Raw genomic sequence first — 23,941 nt, forward strand, 5'->3', positions numbered from 1 at the left:
CATACATATGTTAAATATATATTTCTTTGTTTGTAATTTTTACATTTTTATTTTACTATTTTTTTTTTCTATTCTTTTTATTAGAACTAATTCACCACAAAATCAAAAGAAAAGTATATTCTTTTTATTTTATTTACACTAAATTATATACTAAATTTAATATAATAAAATAAAAAAGGAACAAAATTTTAAAAAGCTCTAGAGTTTATCTGAATTTCTTGGTGTTTCATTATCATTATGAGTATGTTAAATCCAAATGTGACCTTAGGAGTAAATTAATATCATTTTATTGATGACACTCCTGACATTACTGCAAACACAGTTAAGATTAACTGCTCTCATATAGTTTACTACCCTAACACACCCCTTGAAGTTATTTAAACATGTTTCCAGCTCATTTGAAATATCATTACCCTCAGAACATTTTCCCAATATTGATTGTTGTGACAACAAACAAGAACTCTTGAGATGTGCACAAACATTACTTTGACCAATATCATCAGAGAATATCATCCCTTAGCAGTTTCCCTGAACCCTTACAGTATCCTCAATGATACTGGGAAAAACCCTTAATACCATCCTCGTTCAAATGAATACTTTCTCAACAAAATATATTTCTTCTACCTAGAAGTGGGGGGGGGGTTCCCAGAAGCCATACAGAGTTCCTCAACTCTTTGAGTTAATTCACAAGGCTTTTAGCATACAGACCTACCCATCATTTCTTGGCAGAATTGTAGATGCATACACATTCTGACTTGACAATTTTTAAGCATGGTCCTACATTTATTCAACAAATCATCAGTTTTTGTGTGCTTAATACCATTAGTCTCCATATGAATAATAATGATCTCTTTAACCTTCTCCTAAACTCTGATAATCTGTTGGTGACATAATTAATCGCCATTCCCTGTAGGCACACCCTGGTTCTAGTCCACCTATTCATATTGTGCAAAAAAAAAAAAATATATATATATATATATATTACCTATTTCCTTGGCAATGAAATCTCCAATAACAATAAATGCTGTTGAACCAGAGCAGTATGCAATTGATTATTAGCAGTGCATCACTTAACAGGTTAACAGAATTGCACCAAATTTTAATTTGAGATCAGTGCACTCATTACATTGGAAACAAAGAAAAGAATTATCAGTTGACCTATAATTAGCAACTAGACTGACCTTTGAATACATGCCACAGGCTATGCAACCAATGAAGTGGCAACTCACATTAGAATCGCCTATGGTCATCTGAATCACAATGCCCTCAGGCAGAAGTATGCAATATGGGTCTTGTAGCAACCACTGTTAACTTTAAAAAAATAGCACATACAGTACTTTTTATTAAAATTAAGTTTATATTGTAAAAAGTAAATTTACAAAATATCATAGGAAATAACTTTTCCTATAACAAAATATTTAAATAATTTGAATAATTTAAATATTTAATTAAAATAAATGAATAATTTAAATATTTAATTTAAATAAATGAATAATTTAATAATTTAAATTAAAAATATAAAAAAATTAAACAAAAGCAAAAAAATTAGTCCACTGAGTACAAACCATTACTCCTTTAACCTCTAACCACAGAGCAAAGAGAGAAATGTCCACTTTCTGTGAAATGCCAACTATAAAAGTACATGGATAAGGATTTCACCAAGCAATATTATAAGTTTCACCATGTTAAAAGTAATGGATATTTCTTACCAATGTACCAATCAACATGCACTACAGCCAGGCAGGTTACTGGTCCAACTGGATAAGGTAATGCTCCAACTTCCCAGAACACAACAGTGACAACTAGTTCTGACATAAGAGTCTTCCTCTCAAACAGTCAACATGCTAGACCACCAAGCAGTGACAGCTTCAAATGACTCTCCAGCCACCAATTAAAGAACTCCTCCTGTCCACTGATCCCTCTGACCACTATCTTTGGTTATAAGTAACATGGATATTGCTTATCAATTACCAATTATTTATAATTATAAACAACTGGTACAATTGTAATAATGTACTGGTAATTAACTGATAATTGGTTGATTGGTAAATAATTCTTACCAATTAGAAGTGTATTTCTAAACTGTGTGTTCAAAGTTTTGCCATTCTAATATTTAATATTGATGTTTAAACATTTTAGAAAGACATCAATTTTAAAACATTCTAAAAATTTCTGTTTAATTTTTAACATGAAAGAAGGGGCCATACATCACCAAAACATCTGGTTTTGTTTAGTTATAATATTAAGTTAATTAAATTCTAATTATTATGCTGAACACACATTATGCCCCAATGCAGTACAGAATGTTTTTTTCCCCTAGGATTAGGGTTCCTTATAATGCTTATATTGGAGAAAGCAAGCTTATTCCTTGTTTAGTGTGTTAAGAATGCTTGAAAGGAATCACCTTGACTCTTTTGCTGGAGAGCGACTGGAAGGCATGAGACTGGGTAAGTCACAAGTAGATATAGTCAAATAGTTTAACTTTGATCATGCAATTGTCCAGAGACTTTGGAGAAAGTTCCAAGAGTCGGAGACTAGTAACAGAAGACCTGGTGGAGAAAGACCTGGGGTAACAACCTAGAGTAAAAGCAGATACCTTTGATTATTAAGAGAAAAAAAAAATTACAAAATGACAACATCATATCAAGTGCATTCAGATCCATGGATGCCACAAGAATACATGTTTGCCTTTGCCATACAAGGGAGGTTGCACAAAAGTGGCCTCTACACAAGAAGACAGAGGGCAGACTGCAGACAGAAGTCTGCAGTCTGCATACACTTCAACCTCGTTGCAGAAGAAAGAGATTGAATTGGTGCAGATATGTCATATGAACCCAAACCTACTGGCAATGTGCACTCTTAATAATACCACATTTGCTATACAAAGTGATTCAAGATGCACCCTGCCATCCTGGCTTCCTCCCAAATGGGGAGGAAGCCAGGATGGCATTTCCCTGATAACATCATTGAAAGGGGCACCTATGGGTCAAGTGGAGGGGGGTTCTGACTTGAGCAGCTCTTTTGATGGATGCACTAAGATACATGTGCTCTCAGGCAAAAAAACCAATGGTATAAGAGACATCCGAGATCCTCTGCATGAGCTCTTATGCAAGGGCAAAAGGAAACAATTTCATTCTTCCTTCATTTGGCTTCACCAACATTATCCCCTGAGCTCAATCCTACAGAGCATAGTTGGCTGCAATATTGCTACCCTCCAACCATCTCCACAATCTTTCCATAAAGGCTCTCATTAACCAGCAGGAATCACTGCCACTTGGGTTTCTTGAAAGTCTTATTTACAGCATGCAGTCTAAGTCTTGTGCTGCAACCACACAAAATTATTGGGGGGGGGGGGAGGTAAACTATATCTCTCATTGAAAAGCAATTGATATTCCATCCATGATTTCATTCTTTACTGATATTATGTCCTAAATGATTTGTACACATATTCATTTATTTTATATTTCTTGCAATTTCTCGTAATATTTCTCGTAATAACTACTATTGATATCAATCAATAGTACTTATTACGGAACACCTACTTTCAAAGTTGCAGTTCAGTAATCCACAGGTTCCCACGTTACGTTCTGGTCTGACTACTGTTTAAGTTTTAGATAAACATATATATTTTTATTACTGTTATTAACGAAATTAATAATAATAATAATTATTATTATTATTATTATTATTATTATTATAGATATTAGCATTAGTTGAAGCACATAAGCATCGGCCAAAAAAAAAACAACCTTCCCATTTCACCCATCTGATCACTCCAAATGTTTGTCTAGTTCAGCCTTAAATTTATTTAAGCTATCAACTTCCACAACAACAGATGGAAGTCTGTTCCAGCAATCAACTACCTGCTGGCTAAAGGCAAACCTCCACACATCTATTCAATGACTGTCTTTCCTCAGGTTCTTAAACTGAGCAAGTGGATATATCCCATCAGCATTGAGCCTGCTCAAACCATTCAAGGCCTTGTACACCTCAATCGATCGCCTTGCAGGTGCCTAGTCTCCAGATGCTGCAACTTGCAGAATTTAAGCCCCTCTTGGTAAGAGAACCCCTTTGTTCCTCTCACTAATCTTGTTGCCCTTCTCTGTACTCATTCTAGCAACTCTACATTCTTCCTAAAGTGAGGCCTCCAGACCTGTACACAGTACTCATGGTGTGGCTTGACCATTGCCTTATAATATAATCACCTCTTTGTCTCTGCTAGCAACATTCCTAACTATCATATATATATATATATATATATATATATAGTGATATAATAAATCAATAACAGAAAAGTAATCCAAATATAAAAAGCTTATACTGTAGAAAAGTACTATTGTATTATATGAGTAATTTGCAATCAATAAATACAATACCAATTACAGCAAGAATATGAAAAGGTAAATTTTCTTAAAGGACCATTTGCTTTCTTAACTTTTCTGGAGGTGGGGGGTTAAAGATACAAAAAAAAAATATGAATTCTATCATAGATTCTTACTTGTCCCTCCATGGAAAATAACTAATTATTCTGAAAATTGTTTTAAAATAACCATTAATCTTAATATCAGTTTAATGAGACTAAAGCAAATTGTTTAGCAAAAAATTTCCAGTTAAACATATAGAATGAATGAACAATGACTTGTTTTATTCAGTGATAATATTATTCTTGAAGATTACATTTATACATTTTAAAATAATGATTTTCGATAAATAAAATTAGTTATATGAACAGCTTTGTATAAAGTTTTATATATAAGATTCTGCAAAGCATATGTACCAACGTCAGAGCACAATTGACATGGAGATCCCCATGCTTTACCAATTGTCCCACAACATTCTGATTTCAGAATAGGGACTTTAACATCCTGCTCACATTGTCCATCACGAATAGATAGCCAACAAGATCCTCTTCTATTGTCTAAGAAATAAAAACAGATACACATATATTTTAATTATTCTTTAGTTATTACCCATTTGTTTAGAAAAACAAATGGGTAATAACTAAAGAAAGAACATACAACTTACTGTTATCTACAAAATTTGTAAAATAAATACTGCTTGTCATTTCTGTATATTTTGGGGGGGGGGGATATGGATATTTATTCTTCAACATGGGGCAACAAACATATTTGGAAATAAGAGTGTAGAAATGCTACAATGTGAAATAATGGGCAGGCTTTATTATTATGGATGGATGGAAAGAGTATTATTATTATTGTTATTATTATTATTAGCCATATGGTGCAAGGAAGCCTGAGGCTTATGCTGCACCAGCCAAAAAAAAAAAAAAATTCTGAGTTACCCTGAGAGAGAGAGAGAGTGGGAGAAGGAAATCACCAAGAAAGAGAAGAATGATGATATCTAGCTCAGGACCCTGGGTGTGCCAAGCCCATACTCACCAGACGTGAGTCCCTGGGGTTATCGTTTAATGTTGTTCTCCAAACTGAATTGAATTGAATTGAATTGTACATTTTTAGACAGCACTTTGTTTTTGTGATTTTAAACACTTACATAAGTTTTTAATCTATCCACAAAGTTGCTAGTGATAATTTATAAATAATTACTGAAAACAGTAAGAGGCCCAACGTCGAACTTGTTCTTTGTGATTGTAAAGGAAAAAAAGTACTTAATTTTAACAAGATTTGAGAACTGATGATCACATAGAGTGGAGAGTTCTTGCATATCAGGATCTTCAATGACATGCTGCTGCCCTCCACTTGATTTTGTTCCTTCATTACTGGTTAAAAAACAAAGGTCCAATCCTCTCAATAGAAGACTCTGTCTTCTCCAAAATGTCAATAAATTGTGACATTTTGGAGAATTTTTGACCCAAAGGGTATCATTCATTGTGACATTATGAATTCCTTCAATATGGAACACAATGAACCAAAAAAACTACAAATCGGGCCTATGATGATTATGTGATATTGTTTGGGGAAAACAGCCAGAAAATTGAACTTCTGGAAATTGAACCTGACAATGCCCCTAAACAGTCAGTTTCCATTAAAGAATTTCTTGTTAAACAATCCATCACTGTAGTTCATCATTTGACATACTCACTGGATTGAGCTCCATGTGATTTCTGTTTCTCAAGCATATGTTTCATTTCTGTTTCTTAAAGATCCCTCAAAAGATCTCTCAGATTTGCAGCAATGAGGAAACCATTCAACATGAAATGCAGGAACTATTATCAATTCCAAAAGAAGCCTAATCAGGAATATTTCTAGAGAAGTACTGGAATTGCTATACAGTGCCAAGGAGACTCTTTCTTAGGAAATCTATCTAAATAGTCAGTAAGCTTCATCATTTCGTAAATATTAGTTTAGCCATCAATGGTTTTGATCATATATAACCATATAATCATTTATAATCCCATCACATAATTGATTATAAACTCCTAAAACCATGTTTCTATATTTCTTTAAGTTCAAATTACAAAAACATTTCACTTATGATCACACTACCTAGTTTTTTTTTTTTTGTTTGTTTGTTTGTTTGTTTGTCAATTTTACATGAGCATTACACTGAAAGGCTGTACACATAGGCACTTTGGATTTGCCATAATAATATTAATTGGGGCTCACATCTGGTGAGTGGCACCTCCATTCCAGGTGGGCGGGAGCAGCAGTGCATAGCACACGCTTCTTCATTAGACTGGGATTCGAGCCCGTGACCACCAAATACGGAGGATGCGGAAAGGTCAGGGAATGACCACTGCATATCCCCTTAGTTGCTAATGCTCCTCTCTCTCTCTCTCTCTCTCTCTCTCTCTCTCTTAGGGTAACTTGGAAAATTTTTTTTGGCTGGTGCAGGATAAGCCTCAGTCTTCCTTGCAACCATATAGCTAATAATACTAATAATAATAATAATAAACCTACAAATACCTAGGGATGATGCAGGCTCAGCAGTTATAACACAAGGAAATCAGGAAGCGTCTGACCGAAAAATATTATCAGAGACTAAGACGCCTGCTGAAAGCAAAATTGAGTGGAGAGAATACAGTTAAAGCCATAAACACCTATGCAGCTCCAGTACTAACATACACATTCGGGGTCACAGATTGGATTAACACTGAGTTAGAAGATATCATGAGAAAGACAAATACAATGATGACCAAGAGTCACCAACACAACCCGAAGTCAGCAGTGGAGAGAATAACAAAACCTCAGAAAGAGAGAGGAAGGGGCCTGATAAACCTGACAGAACAACAGAAAACAGCGATACTTAACCTGAAGGATTACTTTGAGAACAACGCAGCATCACTCCACCAGGCCGTAAAGAAGATAGATAAGTGGTACACCCCACTCAACCTAAGTGAGGAAACCCTTCTCGCCCAGACGGTACAAGAAACGAAGTTAGAAAGATGGGCAAAGAAGACACTCGATGGCAGACACTACAATGACTTCCATCAAGATCATGTCAATAACATTGCTTCCAATGCATGGCTCACAAGTGGGACGCTCTTCCCCGAGACTGAAGGATTCATGCTGGCCATCCAAGACCAGGTAATCAACACCAGAAACTATAGAAAATACATCGCAAAGGAGCCCAGAATGTCAGATGACACATGTTGACGATGCCACCTGGCCTCAGAAACAATCCAACACATCACCGCGGGGTGCAAGGTGATCACCCAGACTGAGTACACTCATAGACACGACCAGGTAGCCAAGCCAGGATAATACATCAGAAGCTCGCGAGGAAATATCAGTTGACCAAAGAAAGTGTACCATACTACAAGTATGAATCCCAGGCAGTACTAGAGACCCAAACACACCAGCTGACTGGGACCTCGCCACAATAACAGATAAGACCATCCCGCACAACAGATCGGACATAACCCTTGTGGACAAGAGGAAAAAGGCTACCTACTTGATTGACATAGCAGTGACCAACACTATCAATGTCTAGAAAACCCATGAGGAAAAAATTAGGAAGTACATGAACCTGAGACATGGTAACAAGGAGATCTGGCATATGGAAGAAGTATCAACCATCCCAATCATCATGTCAACCACTGGTATGGTACCAAATACTCTACATAGCAGCCTAGCAGCAATAGGTCTCACAGAGAACACCTACAAGGAACTCCAGAAAATCGCAATCCTAAACACCTGTAGAACAGTCAGAGATTTCCTCAACCAACAGTAACACCAGGCATTACAACCACCCTGTGTACTTGGTAGCAGTACCCATCACGGAGTGGAATCCCCAAATCAGGGAGAAATAATATAACAGCAAAAACAATAATAATAATAATAATAAAAGGGGCATGATAGCCCATTGGTTAAGACACTGGATTAACAGCCTGATGGACCGAGACTCGAATCCCTCATTGGTGGAAGCGAATATGGCTCTATTACGCTGGGAGACCAATATAATAATAATATTAAATGATTTAAAAAAAAAAAAAAAAAACATCGCAAAAGTTACCTTCCCCAAGGTCGAGGTGATGGCTGAGGTAAATAGTGGCGCCATCTGGTGTCACTCGAGAGAAATAAATAAAATAAATAAACCACTAGACATAAGTCAAAGCTAAACAAGTCCACCATCCATATGTGGATGATGTCGCAGATAAATATTATTCATACTGCATCAAGATTGGTGCAGGATAAAGTCACTCGCGCTCAGGCCTTAGGCAGAGGGGTCGGTTCGAAAAGTTGGAGACAGTCTCCTGAGCAAGACAGTGGAGCAAGTGGTGCTGTCCCCTGTCAGGCTACCACAAGAGAAGGGCAAGACCATCCAGCCCCACCAACTAGAAGTGTTTCCTGTGCAACTGCGCTAGTGACTGCCCAGAAAGGAAGAAAACACCAATGCATGAAGGGAAGCATTGAAATTAATACATACATCATGCGAGCATACTATGAAATAACCAGGCTAGAGACCGATATGACAATATACAGATCACGCCTACGTAACAAGTGGTTGGAACGATACTTGGATATTCAGATCATCGAACAGCAATTAGCAGACCAAAGAATGACCATCGTCACGAAGAACCTAATAGCTCCTGCCATCTTGGAAAAAATCAAGCAGGATGTCAGTGCTCGGCGACAAAGCACAAAGAATATGGTCAATATGGAACCAGATGACGAACAGCATACCATGGATCTAGAGGAGATACAGCAAGAAGAAATACAACTCAGAGTAGCTGAAGTGGAAAGAGACGAAGTCATGCTATCCAGAACAGAAGGCCATAACAGAATTCGAAGGAATGGACCCCACAAGAATCTACATGATACTTATGCAGAGGCCAAATAAAATCCTGTGGAGAGTAACAGACCACCTTAATCGGCAAATAATGGAACATTACCTTGACAACAATGGTGCAACGCTGGAGGCTATCCACACAGCCATATACTGCGCTGCCATAGCAGTCACTAGGATTAATGGAAAAGAAACGAGAGACCAGCAACAGAAGAACCTAAAACAGAAGGAACTGCCAGCTTGGGAAAAGAAGACTTCAGCAGAAAATAGAAGAATTAAGAGTCAAGATATGTCAGTTGACTCAGTACCAACAAGGTAATAGAAGTAAGAAATTTATTGGAGAGGTGAAGAGCATTGTTTGTTTGTTATTTGGTTTTTAGGAGCATTAGCAACTAAGGCCATATTGCTCTGGGGATATGCGGTGGTCATTCCCTAACCTTTCCGCATCCTCTGTATTTGGTGGGCATGGGCTCAAACCCTGGTCTAATCAAGAAGCGTGTGCTACGCACTGCTGCTCCTGCCCACCTGGCTACAGAGGTGCCTTCAAGAGAGACAGCGTGCACAGCAAACATGAGACCAAAAATGAAAGAATAGGAGAATACTTGGGCACGCTCAAGCAGAACCTCCTTGCACTAAGCAAGAGACTACACCGATACAAAGAGAGCTCCCAGAGGAAAATAAATAACCGAATTTTCGATGAGGACCAAAGAGCCTTCTACAGGAAACTGGGTGAAGAAGAGAAAGCAGGAAACAGACCACCCGAGAAGAAAACGATCGAAGAATTCTGGGGAAATATCTGGAGCAGTGAAGTAAGACATAACAGCAGAGCTAGAACGGAAGAAAACGAAGGACATACAAGAGATCAGAGATTGGGAGATTCGAGAAGAAGAAGTAAAACAGTCGATCAGGAACACCCAGAACTGGTGAACCCAGGGAATTGATAACATCCACAACTGCTGGTACAAGAAGCTCAGGCGCCTCCGTAGCCAGGTGGGAAGGAGCAGCAGTGCGTAGCACACACTTCTTGATTAAACCAGGGTTCGAGCCCGTCACCACCAAATACGGAGGATGCGGAAAGGTCAGGGAATGACCACCGCATGACCCGGAGCAATATGGCCTTAGTTGCTAATGCTCCTTAAAAAAAAAACCAAAACAAACAAACAAAACAAGAAGCTCACCCACACATAAGCACCTAGTAGAGCAGTTCATTCGAATGATAAGGCACACGGAGAGACAATCCCGAAGTTTCTCACTGAAGGAGTCACATACCTGAAGTCTAAAGATGAAGATACAAGAAACCTGGCAAAATACAGGCCAATCACTTGCCTCCCAACGATGTACAAGATCCTGACCAGCCCCATAACTAAGAAGATATCAGACCACTTAGAGAGTCAGAACATAATGCCGAACAGCAGAAAGGATGCAAGCGAAGGAACAAAGTATGCAATGAGCAATTAACCATAAATGCCGCAGTTATGGAGCAAGCCTTCAAGAAGCACTGCAACCTATACACAGCCTACATTGAGCAAGGCCATTGACTCCGTACCTCATAGCTGGCTAATAGAGACCCTGAAGATCTACAAGGTCAATCTGATAGTGACAAACATCCTAGGAGCAACAATGGCGAAATGGAGTACCACCATTAAGGTCGAGAACATCACAACCAGGCCAATCCCCATTAGAAGAGGAATCTTTCAGGGAGATGCTCTGAGCCCACTATGGTTCTGTCTAGCACTCAACCCACTATCCACCATGCTCAATGGCAGCAAGTATGGATATAACCTCAAAGAAGGAAGGAAGAACCTGTACACCCTCACCCACCTGATGTACATGGATGACATCAAACTCAACGCGGCAACCGAGAAGCAACTCCAGCAACTACTCCGGATCACCGAAGAATTCAGCAAGGACATCAGGATGGAATTTGGTCTAGAAAAATGCAAGACCCACACACACCACACCATAGAAAATTAGTTGGCTGAAACTACCAGTTGCTGACAGATAGAGATTGAAGCTATGACAGAAGGAGAGACCTACAAATACCTAGGGATGATGCAGGCTCAGCAGTTACAGCACAAGGAAATCAAGAAGTGCCTGACTGAAAAATATCATCAGAGACTCAGAAGCCTGCTGAAAGCAAAATTGAACTGAGGGAACACACAGTTAAAGCCATAAACACATATGCAGCTCCAGTACTAACATACACATTCGGGGTCATAGATTAGACCTACACCGAGCTAGAACATATCCTGCAAAAGACAAGGAAAATGATGACCAAGAGTCGCCAACACCACCCGAATTCAGCAGTGGAGAGAATAACAATACCTCGGAAAGAGGGAGGAAGGGGCCAGATAGACCTGATAGAACAACAGAAAACAGTGATAGTTAACCTGAAGGATTACTTCGAGAACAACGCAGCACCATTCCACCAGGCCATAAGGAAGATAGATAAGTGGTATGCCCACTCAACCTAAGCGAGGAAACCCCTTCTGCCCAGACAGTACAAGAAACGAAGTTAGAAAGATAAGCAAAGAAGACACTCAATGGCAGATACTACAATGACCTCCATCAAGATCACATCAATAACATTGCTTCCAATGTTATTGATGTTCCAACATTGCCCGTGAGCAATGTTGCTTCCAACATTGCTCACGGGCGCCTCCGTAGCCAGGTGGGCAGGAGCAGCAGTGCGTGGCACACGCTTCTTGATTAGACCGGGGTTCGAGCCCGTGAGCCACCAAATATGGAGGATGCGGAAAGGTCAGGAAATGACCACCGCATATCCCCAGAGCAATATGGCCTTAGTTGCTAATGCTAGTAAAAACCAAATAACAACAACAACAACATGGCTCACAAGGGGGACGTTCTTCCCCGAGACTGAAGGATTCATGCTGGCCATCCAAGACCAGGTAATTAACACCAGAAACTATAGAAAATACATCAAAAAGGAGTCGGAATATCAGATGACACACGTTGACGATGCCACTTGGCCTCAGAAACGATCCAACACATAACTGTGGTGTGCAAGGTGATCACCCAGACTGAGTACACTCATAGACACGACCAGGTAGCCAGGATAATACATCAGAAGCTAGTGAGGAAATACCAGCTAACCAAAGAAAGTGTATCCCAGGCAGTACTAGAGACCTAGCTGTACTGGGACCGCACCATAATAATGGATAAGACCATCCCGCACAACAGGCCGGACATAACCCTTGTGAACAAGATGTAAAGGCTACCTAAGCGGTGCCCAACACTAGCAATGTCCAGAAAACCCATGAGGAAAAAATTAGGAAGTACATGAACCTGTGACATGAGATCAAGGAGATGTGGCATATTTAAGAAGTATCAACCATTCCATCATCGTCAACCACTGGTTTGGTACCAAAGACTCTACATAGCAGCCCAGCAGCAATAGGTCTCCCAGAGAACACCTACAAGGAACTCCAGAAAGTCATAATCCTGAACACCTGTAAGATAGTCAGAGATTTCTTCGACCAACAGTAACACCAGACATTACAACCACCCTGTGTACTTGGTAGCAGTACCCATCACGGAGTGGAATCGCCCAATCAGAAGGAAATAATATAACAGCAACAACAATAATTATAATAATATCCTGATATAATTTATACAGGTTTAATTTTAACAACTGTAAATACCACAGACAAATAACTGAAATTAAATTATTCATAATTTCCTAATCACTTTGCATCTAGTTCCTTTGTGATATCACACAGTAACTATTGAGATTAGTCAGACAAGATCTTCCCTCTTTCTCCAACTGCTATCACATAATCACCATAGAACTATTTTAATGAATCTGCTACTGCATAATTGCCATATTACTTCATTATTGTCAAGAACTTCCTGCATTAATTCTTTAATCCCTGACTCAATGATTTACCCATGAACAGCAATCAAGTTTAAAGGTCTGAGAAGGCTTCACTATAAGGAAAACAAACTATCTGACCTGAAATAAATAGACATCAGTCAAAATTTTCAAATGTATGAATATTTTTGCAATATACATTTGATTGAAAACGTATATGAAAACATACACATTTTCAAACAAACAAACATAACATATGTGTCCAAAGTATACAGAGGAACAGTCATGCACATGGCTCAGGGGAATCCAGAAAGGATTGAAATGACTCTGTGAAGTGGAATGCTTTGTCCCAGAAACCTCTGCAGGCAAATTCAACTGAATAGTGAGAGGTTATTAAGGAAGGGGAAGTGTTGCAATGTACACACAAACTGAGCATGCTATTTCAGTGCTAAAAAACATAAATTGTAAATAGGGTGTGTAAAAATATATAACATAAAATGACTAACATATAGGTTAGTGCAAAAGCATCATTTTAACGTAGCCATCTACCAAAGTAGTTAAATTAATTAATTAAATTGGCATTGTTTTGGTTATATCTCATACTGTGAATACCGTCACAACGAGTTGCCATGGTATTGTACTACCTCGAATAAGTAACGCTTCACCAATGGCAAAAACTACTGTTACTTATTCTTGGTGGGTACCACCACCCAGATGGCACCGTTTGAAATATGATATGGGATAAAGATCTCTGTTATCCTCATACTATCCCTATTAGACTTAGGAAAGCAAAAAAGATGTAGGAAGGTGATAGTAGGAGAGGAAGAGCAAGAAATGCCATCGAAGGAAGAAAGGGACAGTTACTCCTTCAACTCACACCACTCAAAAACTCATAAATTCCTTGAATAGGCAACGCTTCCCCAGTAGAAAAGATTGTTGTTACCTATTCTCGGAAACTCCATGGCCATCAGGCCCTCCCATTAGCACCATTTTGGAGCTTATTGGCTCCTAATTAGTGGGTGGGCAGGTACCCTGGTGTTCCAATAGTGACAACCCAGTTATGAAATATAACTTCACAATATGAGAGATGCCTGATGATGTGCAGTGATATAGACAAAAGAGGGCACTGACTCTCTTTAGATAATACAGCTGTGAGTTACAGGCTCTGAAAAAAATGATAAGTGTTTGCTTTTTATTTACATAATTGTTATTTTATATTGTACTTAATACGTAGTCTTATAGTTATAATTACGCTGGTTATTTTAATTTTAATTTATATAAACAGTTTTTGTAGACATACGTAATACTTTATAAAACCGTCATTTCGGAAATATTTCGCTCGAATATAACAAAGAACAGGAGTAGGAGCATGTATGCTTGCATGTATACCAATGCTAGAAGTATAGTAAATAAATTTGATGAATTTCAAGTGTTGGTCAAGACATTAAAGGCGGACACTGTTGGGATATCAGAGACATGGTGTCATACTGATATAAGGAATGCCGAACTGGAATTTGGGGAGTACAATGTGTACAGAAAGGATAGACAGGATAGGAAGGGAGGAGGAGTTATGCTGTTAATTAAGAAAAACATAAAATCAAAAGAAGTGCATCCAGTTGATATAGATGAACAGTGCACTGTTGAGTCAGTTTGGTGTGACATAAGCACTGCGAAAGCAAAAATAAGAGTAGGAGTGTGTTATAGGCCTAATGACTCGAATGAGTACAATGAACAATTGTACAGAGAAATAGAGTGGGCTAGTAAATCGGAATATCTTATAATGGGGGATTTCAACTTCCCAGATATTGACTGGAACTTGTGGGTTGGGCACTCACACACTAGTCAGACATTTGTGGATTTATTGGATGATTGTTTTCTGCAGCAGCATGTTCGAGAGGCAACCAGAGAAAGTAATACTCTTGATCTGGTTATCAGCAGTGATCATTCGTGTATTAAGAATTTGCAGATAAAGGAACCACTAGGTGGCAGTGATCACAGTGTACTGACGTGGGATTTACTTAAAGATTTAATTACCATCAGGGGTAAAGGAAAGGGTTTTTGCTTCCGTAAAGGCGAGTACAGTGGTCTCCGACAGTTTTTAAATTCTGTACAGTGGAATCAACTGATGATGTTACCAACAGTAAATTCTAAGTGGGAAGCATTCAAGGAATTAATCGTGGATGCTACTAAACGTTTCATACCTATTAAGAAATATTGTTCAAGGTTTAGGCCTAAATGGTTGTCAAATGAACTAATGAGACTCGTAACAGAGAAGAAAAATGCATGGGATGCATACAAATTAACACGTGACACAGAAGCCTATGATAGCTACAAGTTGATCTGTAACCAAGTTACAAAGGAGGTTAGGCAGGCGAAGGCAGATTATGAGAAATCCCTGTCAAAAGATGCTAAGAAAAACAGCAAGGATTTCTTTACTTATATAAACTCTAAAAGGAAGGGGATGAATCTGATTGGTCCACTTGACATCGATGGTTCGACTGTTGATGATCCTGCTCAGATAGCAAACAAACTGAATGAGTATTTTGCATCTACATTCACACGTGAGGAATTATTAAAGTTTGAAAATGACAGAAGGTTATCAAATTGTAGCAGGATACTTAATGATTTTGTAATAACTGAGAGCAAAGTGGAAGAGAAATTGTTGAAGTTAAACGTAAGAAAAGCACCTGGGGTGGATGGGATCATTCCAGTTATATTAAAGGAGGCGGCAAAGCAACTAAGCAAACCGTTAGCCATAATTATGAGAGCATCCTTGGACTCAGGGGAGGTTCCCATGGACTGGAGATGTGCAAATGTATCCCCAATTCACAAAGGGGGATCGAAGTGTGACACGGGTAATTACAGACCAGTTAGTTTAACTTCTGTTCCGGGTAAAATAATGGAGTCGCTGGTTAAAGATGCATTGCAGGATCATCTAGACAAGACTGCAGCAATAATTCAGACACAGCATGGGTTTGTTAAGGGAAAGTCTTGTCTGACAAATTTGACAGGATATTATGATGTGGTTACAAAGGAACTGGATGCAAAAAATAATTTTGATATCATATATTTGGATTTAAGGAAAGCTTTTGACACTGTTGCACATGGAAGACTATTGTACAAATTGGAGCAGAATGGTATTAAGGGTAAGTTGCTACAATGGATAAAAGGATGGTTAAGTGGGAGAAGACAGAGGGTAGTAATCAATGGGTGCTGCTCTTCTTGGAATAATGTTATTAGTGGAGTCCCACAGGGTTCGGTGTTGGGTCCACTGTTGTTTTGTATATTTATCAATGATATTGATGAAGGTATATCAGGCTAAGTGTCGAAGTTTGCAGACGATACAAAGGTTGGCAGGGTTGTTAATGACAGTAATGGCAGTGTGCTACTGCAACAGGATCTAGATAATTTGGGCAGATGGGCTAAGAAGTGGCAACTGAAGTTTAACCTTGACAAATGCAAAGTACTGCATATGGGTAGAAGTAACCCCAGAGAAACGTACCAACTGAGTGGTTCTACACTTAAGGTGGTAGAAAATGAAAAAGACCTGGGAGTAATTGTGCAGTCAGATATGAAGTTTTCTGAGCAATGCAGACAGGCTGCCAGGGCAGGTCATGGGGTTTTGTCAATGATATATAGGACTTTTGCTAGCAGGGAAAAGGAGGTGATTATCCCTCTGTATAAGGTAATGGCCAGGCCACGCCTTGAGTACCGCGTACAGGTCTGGAGGCCTCATTTTAGGAAGGATGTAGATTTGCTTGAGTGTGTACAGAGAAGGGCAACAAGATTGGTGAGGGGAATGAAGGGATCCTCTTATCAAGAGAGGCTTAAGTTCTGCAAATTGCAGTGGCTGGAGACTAGGCGCGGTGATCTGATTGAGGTGTATAAGGCCTTGAATGGGTTCAGCACGCTGAATTCTGATGGGCTCCTTCCACTTTTCAGATTACGAACCTAAGGGGGCATAAATTCAAATTAAGAAAAGACAGATGTAGAATAGATGTGCGGAAATTTGCCTTTAGCCAGTGGGTGGTTAATTGCTGGTACAAACTTCCATATGCCGTTGTGGAAGTTGATAGGTTGAATAAATTTAAGGAGGAACTGGACAGGCATTTGGAGGGAATGGTGTAATTTTTTTTTTTTTTTTTGGCTGATGCTGCATAAGCTCATACATTTGCTTTCTTGCATCACATGCCACTCCTCCTACTACTACTATAAAATATTTAAGGGAAAAGGTCTCATGCTACGAGGTAGAATGACTAACATGTAGGTTAGTGCAAAAGCATCATTTTAACATAGCCATCTACCAAAGTAGTTAAATTAATTAAATAAATTGGCATTGTTTTGGTTATATCTCATATTGTGAATACCTTCACGAATTGCCATGGTATTGTACTACCTCGAATAAGTAACACTTCACCAATGGAGAAGACTGCTGTTACTTATTCTCAATGGATACCACCATCCAGATGGCACCGTTTCAAAGCTTGTTGGCTTCTCCTCTGTGTTAAAATGATGCTTTTGCACTAACCTATATGTTAGTCATTCTACCTCATAGCATGAGACCTTTGCCCTTAAATATTTTATAGTCTATAACACTGCACACCATCAGGCATCTCTCATATTGTGAAGTTATACTTCATAACTGCGTTTTCACTATTGCAACACAAGTGTACCCGCCCACCCACCGAGGAGAAGCCAACAAGCTTTGAAACGGTGCCATCTGGGTGGTGGTATCCGCCGAGAACAAATAACAATAGTCTCTCCATTGGTGAAGTGTTACTTATTCAAGGTAGTACAATACCATGGCGACTCGTGAAGGTATTCACAATATGAGATAAAACAAAAATGATGCCAATTTAATTAATTAATTTAACTACTTTGGTATGACTATGTTAAAATGATGCTCTTACAAAGAAAGAGTTACTTCTTTCTTTGCCCATTTTTCTGTATTTGTTTCTTCCATCTGGATGGGTGGGCCTCATCATTGAGGTTAAGCAGGGATGTACATTTTCTATCTTCCTTATTGCTTGGATGATTGACACGGCATTTTTCCGGAAGGTCTGTCAACCTATATGTTAGTCATTCTACCTTGTAGCATGAGACCTTTGCCCTTAAATATTTTATAATATAAAAAGGAATTTAGACATTATCTTACATTCTGTTTGAGTGTAAATTATTATTATTTCTTTCTTCTCCTTATAGGATTTTTTCCATTCCACAATATATACTGATACCAAGTGAGTGGGGTGGTTGTTATTTCAAGTTGCTATTATTGGTTGAGGAATGCTCTGCCTATCCTATAGGTGTTTAGAATTGTGGCTTTTTGGAATTCCTTGCAGGTATACTCTTCTGCTGCTTGGGGTTCTTATATGGGCTCTTTGGCACCATGCTGGTGGTTGAAATAGTGATTGGGATAGTTGTTACTTGTTCCATATGCCACATCAGTTTGACTTCCTGTCTATAATCTGTGTACTTCCTGATCTTTTCCTCATAGGTTTTTCCTGGAGGCTGCTGGTGTTGGGCACTACATATCAATCAGGTAAGTGACCTTTTCCTTCTAGTCAATGAGGGTTATGTCTGGGCTGTTGTGCAGGACCATCTTGTCTGTTCTTATGGAACAGTTCAGTAAAACTTCTGGATAGAGGTCTATAGTAGGCACAAGGTTCATACTTGTAGTACAGTATACTTTCTTTGAACAACTGGCTGGTATTTCTTCACAAATTTCTGATGTATTATCCTGGTCGTGTCTATAAGTGTACTGCATCTGGGTGATCAACTTGCATCCTGCAGTGATGCACTGGATATATATTGCGAGTTGAGGAAAGCTGGCATTGTCAATGTGTCACTCTGTTATCTGTCACTCTGCGGTTGACAATGTATTTTCTGCAGTTCCTGGTGTTGATTACCTGATCTTGGATGGCAAGCATGAATGCTTTGGTTTTGGGGGAAGAGCATCCTGCTGGTAAAACATGCATTGGAAATTTCCATATCTACATAGACATGGAAGTCATTATGGTGCCTGCCATGGAGTGTCTTCTTTCTTTGCCCATTTTTCTGTATTTGTTTCTTCCATCTGGATGGGTGGGCCTCATCATTGAGGTTAAGCAGGGGTGTTCATTTTCTATCTTCCTTATTGCTTGGATGATTGACACAGCGTTTTTCTGGAAGTAACCCTTCAGGTTTTTAATCAATTTATTCTTTTTATTCGATAAGGTCTGTCAAACCCCTTCTTTCTTCCTTCCTTCCTTCAGGGCTCTGGTCAGTCTCTCGATAGCAGCATTCCGATGGTATTGGCAGCTCTTCATCATCACTCCTGGTCCTCTCGTGATATTCTCCACCTTGGTGTTAGTCCACTCTGTGATTCCAAAGGAGTCCATTAGTACTGGGACTGCACAGGTGACTTTGACTGTGTTCCCTCCATTTAGCTTTGCTTTTAGCAGGCATCTGAGTCTCCAATGATATTTCTCAGCCTTGATCTCTTTGTGTTCCCCGGTAATTTGCAGGTTTCTCCTTCTATCACTTTGTGGCTTTGATGTGTTTGCTGGTCTTCATCTCATAGTTTCATTCGACTGATTTTCCCAGATGCAATCCATGGGTCTTGCATTTGTCTAATCCAAATTCCATCCTGATATCAGTACTAAACTCTTTGGTGATCCGGAGTAGCTGTTGGAATTTCTTCATGGTTGGCATATGGAGCTTGATGTTGTTGTACATCAGGTGGGAGAGGGTGTCCAAGCTGCCCCCCATTCTTTAAGGGTATATCCATATTTGTTATTAAGCATGGTGGATAGCATATTTTAGCCTAGAAGATTCCTCTCCTGATGGCGATCAGTTTGGTCATGATGTTACTGACTTTGGTGGTGGTTCTCCATTTTTCCATGTGTAGCACACGCTTCTTGATCAGACCGGGGTTCGAGCCCGTGATTACCAAATACGGAGGATGCGGAAAGGTCAGGGAATGACCACCGCATATCCCCAGAGCAATATGGCCTTAGTTGCTAATGCTCCTAAAAACCCAACAACAACAACAACAACAATCCATTTTTCCATGGTTGCTTCAAGTAAGTTTGTCACATTTGGGTTCACTTTGTACATATTCAGCATACCTGTCAGCCAGCAATGGGGGCATGGCATCAAAGGCCTCATCACAGCAGTCAATGTAAGCCACATACAGGTTTCAGTGATTCTTTTAGGCTTGCTCCATATCTGCCATATCGATGGTTGCTCCTTGCATCATTTGCTTCACTTTGAAGCAAATGTTCATATTCAAAGATCATATTCGTATTCAAAGATTACTGCAGTTGAAGCAAATGTTCATATTCACAGATATTCAAAGTGAACCTTTGTAGATATACTCTTTGAATCAGATACTCTGGGATCATCTCAGGGTGCCTTATCATCCAAGTGAACTGTTCCAATAGGTGCTTGTGTGTGCTGCTGAAATTCTTGTACCAGTCTTTTATGTAGGTGTTGGGGGTTCACCAGTTGTGGGACTTTCTGATCACCTGTTGTATTTCTTCCTCACAAATCTTCCAATCTGCCATTTCATGTTTGTCCTTGGTTTTCCTCCAGTCTAGGTCAACCACTGGGCCAGGCATTATGTCTAATTTCACTGCTCCATAGGTTTCTTCACAACTCCTCATTCACCTTCTTGTCCTGTGGTCCATTTTCCTCTTTCCCTCTTGTCCAAGCTTCTGTAGAAAGCTCTTTGGTTTTCACTGAAGGCTTGTTTACCTCTGAATGATCTCATTCTCTGTATTGGCATAGTCTCTTGCTAAGTGCAAGAAGATTCAGCTTCAGGGTGTCTAGGTATTCTTCTATCCTCTAATCCTTGGTATTATGTTTGCTGTGAGTATTGTCCTTCTTGAGGATGCTCTTCATGTTTTCCAATACCAAAGGGGAAATAGAAGCTCTGGTTTCTATTTCTCCATTGGTACTGGATTAGCTGGTGTATCTTGATTCTTAGCACTTCTATCTTCTGCTGAAACTCTCTTTCCCATGCTGGTGGTTTCTTGTTTTTGCATTTCTTCTTCTCTGGTTTCTGTTTCACTTGTTGTGTGGTCTCCACAGCGGTGCCATATATGGCTGTGCAGATGGCACCCATTGTTACTTCATTGTTAACAGGAGAGATTGCTTCTACAGAGATGGGATACACTTAAATCGAAAGGGTGCAAGAATATCTGCTGATGATATTGAGGCAATGTTAGGTGGGTCGTAAAACTGCTAGCTTGGGGGGGGATTCACAGACTAATAGATTAACAGTAGCCTCAAGAATAACTTCTAGAGGTGGAAGTAATTCTTGCACTGCTTCTATTGGAATGAGCAGCAACTCAGAAATAAAATTGTTGGGAATTTCAGGAACTGCTGAAAGTCATGAAACAAGTAAATACATGGGCCGTGTTAGAGTAGTTAAGAGTAAGAACAGGTGCATGTACACCAGTGCTAGGAGTATAGTAAATAAATTTGATGAATTTGAAGTGCTGGTCAAGACATCAAAGACGGATATTGTTGGGATATCAGAGACGTGGTGTCACATAGATATAAGGAATGCAGAATTGGAATTTGCAGAGTACAATGAGTAGAGAAAGAATAGGAAGGGAAGAGGGGTTATGCTGTTAGTTAAGAAACACATAAAATCTAAGGAAGTGCATCCAATTGACATAGATAGACAGTGCAATGTTGAGTCAGTTTGGTGTGACATAAGCTTTGGGAAAGCAAAAGTGAAAGTAGGAGTTTGTTATAGGGCTAATAACCCTGATGAGTACAATGAACAATTATACAGAGAAATAGAGTGGGCCAGTAAATCAGAGTGTCTTATAATGTGGAATTTTAACTTCCCAGATATTGACTGGAACCTATGGATTGGCTACTTACACACTGGCAAAGCTTTTGTGGATTTATTGGATGATTGTTTTCTACAGCAGCATGTTAGAGAGGCAATCAGAGGGAGTAACCCTCTTAATCTGATTATCAGCAGTGATTATTCATGCATTAAGAATTTACAGATAAAGGAACCACTAGGTGGCAGTGTACTGGTGTGAGATTTTCTTAAAGATGTAACTACCATCAGGGGTAAAGGGAAGGGTTTTTGCATTCGTAAAGGTGACTACAGTGGTCTCAGAAATTTTTTAAATTCTATACAGTGGGACCAACTGATGATGTTACCAAAGGAAAATTCTAAATGGGAAGCATTCAAGGAAGTAATCTTGGAAACTACTAGGCTTTTTGTTCCAACTAAGAAATACTGTTCTAGGTTTAGGCCCAAATGGATGTCAGATGAACTAATGAGACTTGTAGCAGAGAAGCAAAATGCATGGCATGCATATAAATTATCAGGCAACATAGAAGCCTATAATAGATATAAGTTAGTCTGTAATCCAGTTACAAAGAAGGTTAGGCAAGGGTTGAGTTTTGAGTTTTATTGGCGCATCAGCAACTTAGGCTATAATGCGCCAGGTTAGGCAAAGGAAGGCAGATTAGGCAGTCATCTACCACCTAGTATTGCCTGGTAACACAGAAGGGCAGTATTCCTACATGTGATGTGGTTGCAACACACCTCGACCCCTGCTTATGTTAGTTCACACCTGAGTGGTCACTAACAGTGTGTTTGTGCATTGAGGTTATACTCATGATTAGTAACAGTCCCATCATCGTGAAGGTGCAAGCAGAGGATTTGGCTATACAGACTGTCGGACTTTGCCAAAATTGGGTCCACTTGACTTGAATGTCACCCGAATATCAGTTCCATCAGCGTTTTAGACTCCCAGGTAGCAAGTACAGCTTGTCTGGCATATCTGAGAGAATGTCTGTGACAACCTCAAGGACCAAGTGTGTGCATGCATGCATGCATGTGAGGTTTTTTCCAATGTAAAACAAATTAATGGATCTTTATTATTAGTATTACTAGTGACAAATTATGCAAAAATAGCATGCTTATAGAGCAGGGGTAGCTAACAAGTCGATTGAAGATTTAATTTTGGTCGATCACGACGAATTTTAAATATACAGTCATCCCTCGATTAGGGCACCTTGTGAAATGAAATCTTTGAGATGGTAGATCGCGGCAGATTTTGAAGGAAAAAAGTAGATTGCATCACAAATTAAGTTGGCCACTCCTGTTATAGAGCATCAGTGTAAAACACATGCACGCGCACGCACACCAGCTGTTCTTCTCCTCCAGCAGTACATCTGATTCTTCCATGAATTTTTTGAAACTACCCACATCCAAACAACAACAGATGTAAGTTTGTGCCAACAATCAATTACCTGCAGACTGAAAGTAAACTCTGAATGGATTGAGCTTGCTCAATCCATCCAAAACATTAAATACCTCAATCGGATCACGTCACAGGTGCATCATCTCCAGATGCTGCATTTCTTCAAATAAGCCTCTGGAGGTTGGGAAAGTTCTGACTCATAATAACTGCAATAAAATGCACCAATCGTCTATCATCTATAACTGAAACTTTATTAAAATAATAATGATATAAGACCAAATAAAATTTAGTAAAAAATAAAATCTGAAAATATACAAATAAAATGATAGATAAAAATAAAATATGACATTACACTATATGGAATTAAAAGCAATAAAAACAACTGTAGCTTTGTGAGGCGACTGCCTCCTTTATCAATAGTAAGACTTAATTGACACAGTACATCCTTAAATAGCCACAGGATCACGGCTTGCAACATACGTTATCGTAGGAGCATGGGCATCAACCTCTGCACATGCGTGGAAATCAAAAATGCCTCAGGAGCGTGCAAGGCAGAACCATTCATTCCATCGAAGAATTACAGTTTCAAAGAGGGAATGAATACAGACTACCCTGTCTCTCTCTAGTAATGGTATTATGTTCTGAAGAACAAATTAGCAAGCTCTCGAGCCAACTGCGGTTCCAA

At 39.1% G+C, this 23,941-nt stretch overlaps 1 protein-coding gene across 3 annotated transcripts in view; it reads right to left on the minus strand.

Moving 5' to 3' along the window:
• Positions 1 to 23,941, minus strand: part of LOC150080668 (fibrillin-2-like) — a 1,460,049-nt gene that overhangs the window by 905,121 nt on the left and 530,987 nt on the right. For all 3 annotated transcript variants that reach the window (XM_090381969.1, XM_090381968.1, XM_090381967.1), the window contains exon 19: positions 4,778 to 4,918. In XM_090381969.1, coding sequence (XP_090238095.1) covers positions 4,778 to 4,918 — 141 coding nt within the window. The remainder of the gene's footprint in view (positions 1 to 4,777; positions 4,919 to 23,941) is intronic.

This window comes from Mastigoproctus giganteus, chromosome 9, assembly GCF_048544385.1.
Source record: "Mastigoproctus giganteus isolate SK-2022 chromosome 9, ASM4854438v1, whole genome shotgun sequence".
Taxonomy (NCBI): domain Eukaryota; kingdom Metazoa; phylum Arthropoda; class Arachnida; order Uropygi; family Thelyphonidae; genus Mastigoproctus; species Mastigoproctus giganteus.